This window comes from Callorhinchus milii, unplaced genomic scaffold (genome assembly GCF_018977255.1).
Source record: "Callorhinchus milii isolate IMCB2004 unplaced genomic scaffold, IMCB_Cmil_1.0 Scaffold8, whole genome shotgun sequence".
NCBI classification, from domain to species: Eukaryota; Metazoa; Chordata; class Chondrichthyes; order Chimaeriformes; family Callorhinchidae; genus Callorhinchus; species Callorhinchus milii.
The window spans coordinates 18,399,825-18,414,260 of NW_024704749.1; the positions used below are offsets into that span (position 1 = coordinate 18,399,825).

Here is a 14,436-nt window from a genome sequence, read left to right on the forward strand (position 1 = left end):
CCTCAGCTCCCATCACTGAACACAGATTACTGCTAACACTGTCTTAACTTATTTATGTAATGTGTTCCAGTATGTAACTGGACAGATCAGTGCTGAACTGAGAGCAAAACATGGTGTTTTGCAGTACATGTCAGCTCTTGACAATTCCAGATGAGTGTTTACCTTGGTATTACATTCATAATAATAATAATCTTTGCATTTGATGTCGTGCCTTATAATGCAATTAAAACGTGTCAAAACACATGGGATTTACTGTAAAGTAATGACTGATTTGTAGGGCCTATAATGTGGAAAAGCATGCCAACCAACTTAGTACAGCTATGTTGAACAAACAGTGGCCAATTTTATCTGGAGGATAGTCACTCAGGATATCCCTTCATATCAGCAGAAGGCGAGACTGCACTGACAAGCCAGGTTACCTATACAGTACTGGGTTCCTGTATACTGTTTAGCTGTTTAATGGTGATTGTTTGTCCTCATTGGAAGAGGCCCTGATGTGCTTCCAACAGACCATTCTATGACCATTGCTTAGCTCGTAGCTCTTTCACCCCTCGTTCGAGCAGCTGATGGCGAGGGCGTTCTTTTACCTTCTCCAAATGTTTATGCTTTTCAGGCCACAATAGGGCAGAACCGCTGGTTACAGGAGCAGCTTGTCAGCCTGCTAATGAGGTACACAGACCTGGACACTGTCGCTCGCTGGGCCTTGTGGTTCAACGTCCCCCGAGAGAACCTGTCCTACAGTGTGGGCAAGCGGCTGAAGGAGCTGGAGAAAAATAATGTGTGAGTGATCGTTTCCTGGTTTTCTAGCAAAAATGCTCCAAAGTTGGCTTCCCTCCCTCTCCGCTTCCACAGATGATCAGAATAGGGATGGGATTTACTGCAGAGGTCAGTGTCACCAGGAGTTCACAGGGAACGTGAGTGTTGAGAGGACTAAGCACGGAAAGGACATCTGGGAGGTTGTATGAGCATAATGATCGGGTTCTGAGGTCCCAGTAGCGGTGATTTTCAGACCACCCAGGACTGTAATCTTATTGACCAGAATCTTATTGATGAGCCATTAAAACAGGAACTTGGATTACTTCAGATCTGCTGAGGATTGCTCAGCTGCAAAGGTTCGCTAATTGAGACCCTTGCTGGGAGACCCTCGCTCACCTCTCACCCGCTGCTTGAGGGTGAATGTTGTAAACGCTTGTTTGATGTTGTAGGACCGGTCCTGAGAGTGGTGAGGCTGTAGAGTCCTGGCAACTGATCGAGAGCAGGAGACGCTGGTTTTACCAGCTGCCCATCTCCACAGCGAACATTCACTTCCTGCACAGTCTGGACCAGTTGAGGAGTTGTGCACCTTCTCTGCTAAAGGTCAGTCATGCACGCTAGCAGCAGGCTTCATCCTGTCTTCTAATTGATACAAAAATATATTCCGGCAAGTGCCACGTTGCAGAGAGGGATTTACAGGGATGCTGTTGGTCAGGGAGTTGTATACAATGTGGTTTATGTGGCAGGTATTACAATGTGTGTGTGGGTTCTGTATGTGTGTGTGTATGGGCACATTGTATCACAGTGTGTGTGGGTTTGGTATGTGTGTGCAGGGTACATCAGTACCTTTCTGTGTGTGTGTGCGTGTGTGTGTGTATATGGGCACATCATTGTATCACAGTGTGCATGTATATAGCTTGCAGTACTTCTAATTAGAAGCCTGGACGGTGGTGCTTGGCTACCGTGCAGTTTGCTGTGGTCCCCGGCTCACTAATAAACGTTGCCCGCATGGGGTTCGGTGTCCTTGCTGCAGGCTGGTGCTGTCCTCGGGATCGACATGGAGTGGAGGCCAACGTTTGGAGTGCTTATGAAGTCTCGAGTGTCCATAATGCAGGTTGCGTTGAAGGACCGGGTGTACCTGATGGACATGCCACAGCTTGTGAACCAGGCTGAGACTGAGGGCCGTGAAGCTGAGCTCATCCACTTCATACACACGTTGTTCACTGATCAAACAATAACTAAGCTAGGTACGTGGAAGCCAACCCCACCCCCGCCCCATGATATTTTTAATGCCAAGTGAACATTCAACAACAACTTGCACTTGTATAGCACCTCTCACGAAGGGCAGTGTCTCAGAGCACTTGACAGAGATAGTGTCGGAATCTGAGCAAGGTGAGTGGTATTTTAGGAAGCTCAAACATACTAAGAGAAGTAACAACACAGTGTAATGTAAGGGGCAGTGTTATTGGCCTGGCTGACCATCGCTGAAAACCATTCAGAAATGACCTCTACAGTGTGATTTAAACCGTAATAACATCATTATAATATTAATAATCCTTGCATTTGATATGCGCCAAAATATGACCTCGCAGAGCAAGAGCTCATAGAATCATAGAATCTTACAGCACAGAAGGAAGCCATTCGGCCCATCGAGCCTGTGCCAGCTCTTTGAAAGGCCTACCCAACTAGTCCCACTCCCCCGCTCTTACCCCATAGCCCTGCAAATTTTTCCTTTTCAAATACCTATCCAATTCCCTTTTAAAAGCTACTATCACATCCGTAGAATTCTTTGAGTTTGTCAGTTTGGGGCAGTTGGGTACTCAGAGACCAGAGCTGTTCACTGCTGAGATGAGAGTTTGTTGCTGTAATGTACCCGATTGAATTCACAGTTTATCCTCCTTGTATTTTTCAGGTTACGGGACAGCAGGTGACCTGCGAAGCCTCAGCTCAGCCTATCCCTTGTTTAAGGATATTATGCACCAAACTGCTGGAATGATCGATCTTCTGATCATCCATAAAAAGGTTCGTTATCAGCACCTATTTGAATGCTTGAATTCTGCTCATTATATCCATTTTCTCTGCCGGAGTCTCTGCCCTTCCTCCTGGGTGTTTTACCTTTACCCAGGAGCAGGGCTGAGACTCTTCAAACGCTTATCACGTCAGATTGTTTTCAGTTTCGATCCTCTAGCAACAGAGCAGCAGCAACCACTGATAATAATCCTTGCATTTGATATAGCGTCTTATCACGTCTTCGAGATGTCTCAAAGCGCTTCACAGGATATATTGTAAAGTGAATTGACTGCATATTCACTTTGAAACAGTAACCTTCAAACAGAGCATTACAAAAAGCCTGAATAAAACACAGCCTTACATTGTTGTGAATGAATGAATATGACCTTGGTTGTTCTTGGACGAATTGTGAATCACTTCAATTTGAGATGATTTGAATGACCTTTTTGTTTTGCTCTGTGCTCAGCTGCAGAAAGTACCAGACAGAAGAGCCGGCGGGTCTAGAGAAGTGGACGTCGTGGCTTCGGGTCAGGAAGATGTGGACCTTGTGACGAGGCAGTCGGAGAAGGGGCTCAGTCTTCTTGTGCGCCATGTGCTGGGGAAACCGCTAGACAAAACAGAACAGTTATCCAACTGGGAGAAGCGACCACTTCGACAAAACCAGATTATTTACGCAGGTTAGCAGCTAGCACTCGCCTCGCAAGCGAGAGACCTGGGTACAATTCCTAGCAGCATGAAACGTTGGGCAAGTTTCCTTACTCCACACGCCTCTGTTTACCTAGGAGAAAGTAGGAACCTGGTTGTTAGTCGATTGGCGGATCATTTTTCCGGGGGTAATAATTCCTTCCAAAATAAATAGTAATAATAAGTTAGTCACTCAATCCACGACTGTCTGTGGGACACTGCTGTGTACAATTGGCTGCCGCGTTTCGCCCACAAAATATACAGTTAATTCACTTTACAGAATATTCTGTGAAGCGCTGTGAGACGTCTCAAAGACATGATAAAGCCCTGTGTCAAATGCAAGGATTATTATTATTACTTAACTGTGTGCAGCGTTGAGGTTTGGTGTAAATCTGAAGGTGTGAGTGAGTTGGGAGACACAGTGACTGGATCACTACAGGTCGCCTAAATCAGGGTTGTTTTAAATGTGTGAATAGGTTGATTTATTTTCTATTTATAAGCTGTGGTTCTTGGTAGTGCCCTCACACCTGAGTCAGAAGGTTGTGGGTTCAAGCCCCACATTGGAAATTTGAATTCATGTAGTCTAGGCTGACACTCCAGTGATGGGAGGAGTGCTGCAATGTTATTCTGAGGTTCCACCTACCTGTTCAGGTGGTCGTTAAAAATCCCAAGGCTCTACGCCTAAAGAGAAGGGAGTTTCAACCAATCCTCCAGATAAAATTGGTCATTTACTTCATGTCTATTTGTGAGACGTTGCTGTGCGCAAATTGGCTGCCTGTGTTCACCAACAAAACACACAGTCGTTAAACTTTACAATATATCCTGTGAAGCCCTTTGAGACGTCCTCCCGTGAACGAGGCTTTATAAATGTAAATTGTTACTGCTGTTGCGAAGCCTGACTAAAGTAACTTGAAATGCTCCTTTTTTATGCAGCCATCGATGCGTACTGTTTACTGGAGGTTTATGAAACCCTCCTGCGGGAGCCACAGCAGTTCGGCCTGAGCTACAGCCTAAACGACAGCCTCGTGGGGAAGTCAGAGAAGAGATCAAAGGAACAGAAGCGAAAGAAAAATAAGAACAAAGCTGGAATCTCAGAACAGGTAGATAGATAACATTCCGGGCAGCGCGAAATGTTGGGCAAGTGTCCTTACTCCACATGCCTCTGTTTACCAACGAGTAAATAGGAACCTGGTTGTTAGTCGATTGGCAGATCGCTTTCCGGGGGTAATAATTCCTTAAAAAAACAATAATAATAAATTGGTCACTCAATCCACGACTGTTTGTGGGACACTGCTATATGCAATTGGCTGCCACGTTTCGCCCCTCAAAGACGTGATAAGGTGCTATATCAATGCAAGGATTATTTTATTTTATAACAGCAACATCTATAAAATGTGCACCAACATCTGACTCCAATTATTTCAAGTTTATGTTGCTGGAACATAGGTATGTAGAGGACCATAAAGGAACCACCATCTCTACACCATCTCTCCCTTTCTCATGTAATCCACTTTATAATATACAATAATAATCCTTACGTTTAGTGTAACGCCTTGTCATGTTGAAATATGATAAGGATGCAGAAAAAATGTCATAACGGAGTGAGGACAGAACCGAGTGACCAGGATTTAAATCTCAATCACTCTGTTCAACAACAACAACAATTTGCATTTATATAGCGCCTTTCACTTAGGGAGGACACCCCAAGGCGCCGGATAATCGAGGGTTTGCACCCGAGTTGGGGGTTGGATACCAGAGGCTTGGGGGGCAAAGGGTAGGGGTGGAAAGATGATCAAAGGAGCAGGTCAAAGAGGAGGGTCTTAAGATAAATCTAGAGATAGATACATGTTGTTGACTAGTTGCCAGCTGCAGGCAAGGTTAGCAATGGACACAGAGTGATGTCTATGTGGATATTTTCAAGCACAAGTTTTAATTCTAAGTCTAATGTGCTTATTGTTGTTGGGAGACTATAAAATTGGGCTGTGTAACATCCAGTAATAATAACGCAAGCTTCATTCCAACCATAAATTTAATAACTCCTTTTTATTACAGAGACATGAGAGGACGTCGCTGCCTCTCCCGGATGACACTGCGCCTCTTCTGGACCAGGTTCTGCCTGTGCCAGAAGAAGCAGACGCGCCAGCTTTCCTTCCTGTACCACCCTCAGAGTTCAGTGTCATCTGTGACAGCATGCTTCAAGGGCTGGGTCGCTATCTGCGCTGTTTGGGAGTCGATGTGAAGATGCTGGAGAACGAAGATGACCACCGGAAGGCGGCTGAGGTCAGGCACGGGGGTGGGCCGGGCAATGGGGATTTGCTAAAGACTTGGTACGCACCGATTAGGCTGATGCTCCAGTACAGCGCTGGGGATGTGCTGGGTTGTTAGAGGTGCCATCCTTCAGATGAGGCATTAACCTGAGGTCCCGTCTGCCTGTAATAATATTACCGTTATTTTTATTGTGGTAGCAGTCGTTGGGACTTTGCTGTACACAAGTTTAGAATAATAATAATAATCCTTACATTTGGTTTAGAGCTTTGCACGTCAAAAGGATGTCTCAAAGTGTTTCACAGGACTTACAGTATAGGCACTGTTTCATGGTGAAATTCACAAATACACAGTCCCTACACTCAGCACTTTGAGACATTTCTATGTTATCATTCGTAGGTGTTATACCAATTAACAATGATAATAATCCTTGAATTTAATGTGTGCCTCATCACGTTGTTGAGATGTCTCAAAGCACTTAACAAAATGTACTGTAAAGTGAATTGACTGTTCAGAATGTTATTATAATTTAAGCGATCCGAGACCCCATCTGACATGAAAAACCCTATATAAATGCAGGTTGTTGTTAATATAATTGATACTAAAGTTTACTGACCTGCAGTTCCGAGACATTCTGGGATTCCTGAACGTACTTGGCAACAATATAAAATAATTTAATTAAAGCTCAGCTGGAAGAACAAAACAATACATGGGTGGTAGGCTCTAGCTTACTATCTTCATTCTGATCAGACATTTGTTTGTGGAGACATGTCGGAAATAACATCTGAACCATGAGACCAGCCATCGACTCCCCCAAAGTCCCAAAGAGTTTCTTCAGAGAGTATTTGAGAGGCACAATTACTGAGATACCTAGTTCGAATGTCACCCGAAACACTGCAGTTGACCTCGGTGCCATATTGGTTTGAGCTCCTGTTAACCCTACAAGAAAAACCCTAACAAGTAAAATGGTCTGAGCTGGACAAACAGCTGGATATATTTTGCAATGGTTAGCTGGTTAAACTCCCAACAGTTACCCCAACACACAGTCTAGGCTCTCGCCAACCTACACCAAACTCTCAGGGGATTAGGGTGTGTCCCTGTGTGGAGAGAGTGCGAACTCTACACCAGATACGTAAGGCAGGTCAAAGGCTGATCTTGTGGTTTAGACGTCATTTACCACACGTTCCCACAAATACAGCGTTGGATCGGAATGATGGTAGGAGATTAGATCCCCTCCTCCTCGTTTGTTTTTTTTTATCCTTTCAGCCGTGCTGTTGTAAAATGATTCAGGGAAGCAGCTGAATTGCTGCCAGCACTTGCCATTATGGCTCACACTGTTTGGGCAAGTCATTTTTTCGGATCACCATGTGGGAGTCTGACGCGAGCAGGAAACCCATCACCACGCTGAGAGTCTCTAAACCAGACTGGCTGCTTGCTCAGTCATTGGAAGGTATTGATACAAGGAGCTGGAGGCTGTCAGTTTCCCACAGACCCATGTAGAAAGCGATTGGAAATCAACAGTTTCAGCAGAGGAGGAAAATAGGGGAGAGAATCCGAGAAGGAAAGCATGCAAACAAATCTTCATAAAATAGAATAAAGACCAGAGTGTTGCTGTTAGTCATATTGTCCTACGCGAAGCAGCAATATTCTCTCTTTAATTGATAAAGATAAGCTTTGTGTAAAACCAGACTGACCATTACCAGCACTGGCTGTGCTGTTACTCACGAAGGAGGAACTGGTTACACAGTGGGGATGGTTGTCTGGAATGTGATTATATTTGGCCTTTATGAATTACAACTTCACTGGCTTCAGTGATTTAATGTCCTGGGTTTGTCGATCGCAACCTCTCTACCTTTCCGACTTGCTCACCCCTCCCCACTCAACCACAAGCTGCCTCCGCTTGGCCGGCTCCGGCTTCCTGTTCGTCCCTCGTCCTCTCCGCTCCACCGTCGGCGGCTGTGCTTTCAGTCACTACGTCCCGAACTCTGGAACTGCCTCGCCCCCTCCCTCTTCAACTTCCAGACCCCGCCTAAAGACCTTCCTTTTTGATCGTGCTTAAGGTCACCTAGCCCTTCCCTCTCCCCCTGGCTCGGGGTCAGACTCCGTCACTGTTAAGCGCTCCGGGACGCTACCCAGAGTGAAGGGTGCTTTATAAATGCAAGTTGTTGTTGCAATTGAATGTGCTTGTAAGCGCACACAGGAACTGTTGGTGTTCGAGTTTTCCAGTATAGAATAGAAGGATTACTCCAGTGTGTTTAACGCTGGAATGGGAGCCCTGGTGTGAAACATTTCATTGTAGCTTGCGCTTTAATCTGGGCGCTCTCTCTAACTCTCTCTCTCCCCCCCTCTCTCTCTCGCTCACAACCCTGTTACAGCATAAAGTACAGTGGAACATACCTTATAACCATAGCAAATGTGCATGGACTGTGAAAGTGACAAAGAACATTCAGTGCTCAATGGATTAGGTTACAAGTGGTCACAACCCAACCATTTAATTTGGCCATTCAGTGAAAACATTGTTTAACGTTTTAATGGGTAAGAGCTGGGAAATAATGAAAAGGCTCGGGAGTAAAACAGAGTTTAATGACTGAAGTGCAGTATTGGTGACTTGGGCTGTCAGGCACTGGCTGCTGCTTCTGCTTTCTCAGGGGTTGATACTTGATGTAATGTAATCTCTCCACCAGAACAGTAGGTTATCACACACGCATTCTTAGGTGTAGTTCAGCCATTCCTTTTGACGATGAGACACTGAACTGATGTCTCATCTGTCAGGTTCTGGGGCCTTCTTCGAAAGGTAAGGGAGTTTCTCTCTCCCAGTGTCCTCAAGGGCAATCCACCAGATAAAATTGGTCATTCACGTCATGGCTGTTCGTGAGCCGTTGGTGTGCGCAAATTGGCTGCCGCATTCACCTACAAAATGCACAGTCACTACACTTTACAGTATATCTTGTCAAATCCTTTGAATTTGACCTCATGTCAAAGGAACTGTATCAAATATAAATATTAATATGGTCATGAAATGGCTTGCGGGCAGTGCAGCGCTCAATAAATTGGGGGAATAGGTTAGGAGGCAAAGTAGACAGACCCCCATTGCATGTTCTGTCACGGTATGTTACAGACCTGTTACTGATGGAGGGCCACAGATCAAGTAAAGTGTCTGACCTCGACTGCACAATCATGAGCTACAAGAAACTTGAATCTTACACCCGAGATACCACCTGGCCTTAACCTTCAGACCATTGTGTTAAATTTTAAGATTGAGCTCGGGATTTTGTAAAATTCCTCAACTCAATTTGAAAGCCGGTTTCCGCCTTCCCTCAAAAGATGTCTGGAAAGAACGATTTCTCGGTTGAGACTGTATTTAAGAATGTTCCGAAATCCTGCACGACCTTGAATTTCAATACAATCAGTTTACAACAACAAGAACAACAACTTGCATTTATAAGGCCTTAGGGTTAAGACCCAAGTGGGCATTGAGCGACGAAGCAAAACCCTTCCGATTCGGTCACTTCTCCTGCCCGCTGTGTTCACACGGACTCTGTCGCAGCGTCGACGAATTCCTGACAACCGGAGAGTGTTTGATGTTTGCGTTCCGTCACTGTTTAGCACTCAGCCTCATTCCGTCAAAAGTCCATTGGAAGTGCATCTGTTCTGCGTGTACGTTGCGCAGCTGGGAATGTTTGTTGACTGCAGAAAAGGAAGCTCTTTGGGCAACCGCAGATAGAGAGGAATTCTGTTTGGGGGACATTCCATTGCAGCGAGCTCCGGGACCTGCTTTGTTTTTGCAACAGAACATTTCACTTCAAAGTTGGGAGAGAAGTGCAGAACATAGGCCTTGAACTACTGTGTTGCAATATCAAGTTTTTCTCACCAGAGGACACTAGAGTATTTTCATTGCTTAATAGCAGTATCTAGTGGTGGATATTCAAAAGATCACAATATTAGTCCGGATGAAGAAGTCCCTTCGGCTCATCTAATCTCATCGCTCCAGAACACCCACCCTACAGTCTTTGCAACCTACGCATCACTGCATCAAGCTGCTCTTTAGAAGAGTTTAGTGTCCCGGCCTCTACCAACTTTCCTGGCAACTTGTTCAAGTTTCTGCAGAAGTCAATGGGGGTTCAGTATACCTGTAGATTTCATTGTGGTTCTTCGATCTGTCTGTCTGTTTGACTCCTTGCTTCCATCAATCAATCAATGTCGTCTGTTTTGAACAGTACCATGGGATCTTTAACATCCACCGGAATAGGCAGATGGGCCCCATGTTTAACATCTCATCCAAAAGCTAGATCTCTGGCAATGCACACCACTGGCTCAACAACAACAGCTTGCACTGATATAGCACCCTCCACGCCGGGTAGTGTCTCAGAGCACTTACTATAGCAAAGTATCAGCCTGGATACTCAAGGCCTGATATGAGTCTTGAACGTACAGCCTTTTCACTAGGAGACGAGAGTGCTGCCAACTGAGCCAAGCTGACATCAATGCCTTCAAACGCCAAGCTTAATATCAGCTAACCTCTGCTTCTTGACTTGACCAGATTCTTTGCTGCTATTTTGTGATGTGCCTCATCCCTTTTTATGATCAGCCGGTGTCTGACACACGGGGAAACCCATCACCGTGCTTAAGAGTATCCAAGCAGATTGAGAGTTCCACATGTGTAGCCCACCTAAACATGAACATTTTGCTGCGTCTGGAATGGAATGCGTACTCTCCCTGGAGTGAACTCGTCCTGATCACCTAATTTCAGAGAGTCACCGATTGACAAGACCTAGGGCTTGGAGACCCCAGTACAGCAGCGGGGTAACTGATGGAGTTTAACCGGCCGCAATCACATAGCTTGACATTGATGTCTAGCAAGATCATTAACACGGCTAGCGAGCTTCCCACTGCTGGGCCATTAAGACTTTGGCTTACAGCGTGAACGGGAGCTGAGTGGGAAGAATCCATGCCCCTTCCAAGTTCTGGTGCCAATCAGCAAGGCTGGCTGGTCTGTCATCAGTCGGTGGTATTCCTGTTGCACCCCTCCCCCCAGAGCATCTTCACTTTCGTTCTTTATAAGATTAAATAAATTAGGCATTTATCTATTTGTTGGCCTCTTGTTAGTCTCTACACCTTATATCTCAGCTCATTGAGTACATCTCCTTTGTCTTTTTCTAGTTTTTGGTTTTCTCAAATTGCCCTTCATCCCCTTAGGCAATGGTTCGTAGATTAAGCTGTCAGCCTGTACTTCAACTATTGGTCCAATTGAAGTATTCAAAAGGGAATTTGATCATTTCCTAGTGCAACGCTGGGTTGTTGTGAGCTTGTGGAAGGAAAAGATTGATTGTCAGCCTGACTCAGTTGGTAGCGCTCTCACATCTTGAGTCAGAAGGTTGTGTGTTCAAACCCCAAGTCGGGACTTTGAACTCACAGTCTAGGCTGACACACGAATATTGTGCACAGAGAGCCCTGCATTGCTCGAGTTGCCATACTTCAGATAAGACATTAACCCCAGGTTCTGTTTTGCCTTTTCAACTGGATATTGAAGATCAAATGATAAGAGAAGGAAATTTCTCCCGATGTCCTGGCACCACCCCCCCACCAAAAAAATTAGTCACTCACTCCATATCTGTTTGTGGAAGGTTACCCTGTGCAAATTGGCTGCTGCATTAGCCTACAAATACACAATCACTACACTTTACAGCATATCCTGTGAAGCTCACTGACATGTCCCCCTGAGCTGAAAGCTGCTGTGTCAAATGCAAGGGTTATTTAATTTATCATTTAGTGGAAGGTCTATTTTTTGCATTCAGATGCCAGGGCGTGGATCTGTAGATGACTGTGAAGTCCTTGAAACTGATCCGCTGGGAGACGGGGAAAGTGGAGCCTGGTGAGGACTGGGGTGAAACTCTGGAATTCTCTCCCTCAATCCTCCCGCCTTGCCTCATCCTTCCCCAGCTTCAGAGCGCGACATAAATGCAAGTTGTTGTTGTGATGGTCATGCGGGGTGTAGATCGGCTGAGCTGCAGAGATTTCCTGCACTGGTGTTGCTCAGGGATTACGAAGGTCACACTGTACGTTCACTGTGCAATGGAACCAGCACTGAGTTCACCTTTACACATAAGGCTTAACAAGCATTGACCCCAGATAGCAGGAAGCACTGGAGACCTTGGCAGCAGGTGAAACAGGAGCGAAGGCAGGACCTGTAAGTGTTAATACAAAAAAAAATGTAGATTCCAGCTACAGTGGTTCAATTAGTTCCTCAGCGAGCTCTCAGTAAATCTCTGCCTTGGTGGGCTGTTGGATGGCTGCCTTGCTCTCGGTGACTGATAGCATTCCATTGCCAGATGGCTCGGCTATATCTCAAACTTACAAAGGCATTTCCTGAAATCTGCCCTCTCTGAGGACTTGAGTGAGGCTGTGAGATCATGCAGTGTCAGGGAGCTGCAATTGGGTTGGGTGTGGGGGGGTGGGGGGTAGGAGTTGGGGGGGTAGGAGTGGAGGGGAGGCAGACATTTGGTGGAAAAAGACCTTTGAAATCTTCTTTCAGGCCCGTTGGAAAGCATTTTTATCAGCAACTATTAAGAAAAATAAATGCGGCTTTGAAACCAAATGAACATAGCTCCTCTTTTAATGTCAGTGCCCTTTTTTTTTTGCTGTTCTCGGAGTCTTGGCAGGCACTTCAGTGCAGTGGTGGGGGTGGTGGGGTGGGGAGCGTGGCATTTTAAGAGTGCTGTCCGTTGGATGAGATGTGAAAATTGATTGCTGTGTCTGCCTACAATTACAGTCACTACCCTTGACAACAATTATCTGTGAAGCCCTTTGAGACCTTTCAGCATTTTTGGCACTTGTATCAAATGTATTATTATAATAATAATAATCCTCGCGTTTGATATAGCGCCTTATCATGTCGTTGAGACGTCTAAAGCTCTTCACAGAATATATTGTAAAGTGACTGAGTATTTTTGTGGGCGATACGTGACAGGCAATTAGCTCTACTGGATTGAAATCTTGTAAAAATTACCCTAATAATCATCTATAGATGTATAGACTCTCTACCCCCTCTTCGCTCCCTCCCTTCCCTCCCCTCACCTTGACCATTTCCCCCCAATGCTCGGGTCCTGACCCAACTGTACAGCGCCTTGGGACGTCCTCCCGACGTGAAAGGCGCTCAATAAATGGAATCTTGTTGTTGTTGTTGTATAGAACAAACATTTCCTCCTGTGGAAAGTGTGGCAAGAGCAGGGTGTGTGAAGATTGTGACCTAAAGTGCTGTCATCTTCATTACTAACCAAGAACTAACAGTTACACTGACGCAACATCCAGTGGTTAGAGGTAAAGTCATTGTGTATCATCCTCAAGCTGTGGTTTTGATTCCTGGTGCTGTCTTGACAATAAATATTGGCTCCACCACTGCCTTTCCTCTCAGGCCACCCTCATCTATGAATTTGTAACATCAAGGCTCGACTACGACAGCTCCCTGCTTGTCAACCTTCCCATATGGGAGTGGGAGGTTTCCAACTCCTGCCTGTCTGCCCAACTCCCAACGTGCTATACGGGCTGGACTAGAGTCAGTTAGTTGCTCTACCACAGGGCAGTGAGTCTTACCAACCCCAACAAGTTACATTTGTACAGCGCCTTTCACGGCAGGAGGATGTCCCAAGGTGCTGGACAGTCAGGGATCCGCATCCGAGCTGATGATTGGGATCAGGAGGCGGGGAGGGTAGGGGTAGGAGGGTGACCGAAGTCACAGTCGAAGAGGAGGGTCTTGAGATGGGTCTTGAAGGAAGGCAAGGGAGGGGAGGGATGAGGCGGAAGGACTGTGGGATGGAGTTCCAGAGGGTGGGGGCAGAGAGGCTGAAGGCCCGCCCGCCAACGGTTTACAACAGAGTTTACGACAGAGTTCAGGGTCCCTCAGCTTAATTTCCAAGATCAGATTTGAAATCTGGGTGCATTTGGCAACGTGCTGTTGCTAGTTTGTTTATCTCAGCCGTGGGAACGCTCTATGACTACCTGTGGGAACGCTCTATGACTACCTGTGGAAACGCTGCTGTGTTCTGCTCAGAGCTGCAGAGAGGAGTTCACTGAAGTACGTGAGACGGGGCGGGGAATACATTGCTCACTGAGATTACAATGAGGCGCGTGCATCTGAGGATTGGAATGCCAGTGGTCATTGTGACAGTTCACCACAAGAGCTTGGCGCAAACTTAAAATCGAGTTGGTCTCGAGCCAACAAGTCTTTTTTTTTCCCCTTCGTGGTAGTAAGATGCTTAACTTCTGTGGAGTGGCAGCACTTACAAGCCTAGTCAGAGCCTGACACAACCAACTGCTGCTGAGATTGAGAGACCTGCTGCTACCCTCTGTCACCCATCTGTGACCATGCCACCCGTCGTTTCAGAGGAAGTGTTGGAACCTGTTCACCTCTGATTGGCATTGCCAGGAAAGGGTGAAATGAGTTGCTAGCGGTGAAATGGTTAGAAGACGGGTCAGTTTGCACTGTGACCTGCGGCAGAGCCAGTCTTACGAAGGTTCTTAATAATAATCCTTGCATTTGATGTAGTGCCTTATCACGTCTTCGAGACGTCGCAAAGCGCTTCACAGGATAGACTGTTAAGTCTAGTGACTGCGTGTTTTGCGGGCAAAACGTGTATCTCGTATTAAATGGGTTTGACTGAAACCTGGAACTCCGCACCCAACACCATGTTCACAGGGCCTAAAGAGAAGTCCCAGCACCATCATCTG

The 14,436-nt window shown here is 45.9% G+C and overlaps 1 protein-coding gene across 2 annotated transcripts in view; it reads left to right on the forward strand.

Moving 5' to 3' along the window:
- The window catches only part of exd3 (exonuclease 3'-5' domain containing 3), a 190,758-nt gene that overhangs the window by 67,348 nt on the left and 108,974 nt on the right, over positions 1 to 14,436 (forward strand). For both annotated transcript variants that reach the window (XM_007900207.2, XM_007900209.2), the window contains exons 12-18: positions 614 to 780; positions 1,206 to 1,356; positions 1,787 to 2,000; positions 2,666 to 2,775; positions 3,230 to 3,440; positions 4,381 to 4,547; positions 5,500 to 5,727. In XM_007900207.2, coding sequence (XP_007898398.1) covers positions 614 to 780; positions 1,206 to 1,356; positions 1,787 to 2,000; positions 2,666 to 2,775; positions 3,230 to 3,440; positions 4,381 to 4,547; positions 5,500 to 5,727 — 1,248 coding nt within the window. The remainder of the gene's footprint in view (positions 1 to 613; positions 781 to 1,205; positions 1,357 to 1,786; positions 2,001 to 2,665; positions 2,776 to 3,229; positions 3,441 to 4,380; positions 4,548 to 5,499; positions 5,728 to 14,436) is intronic.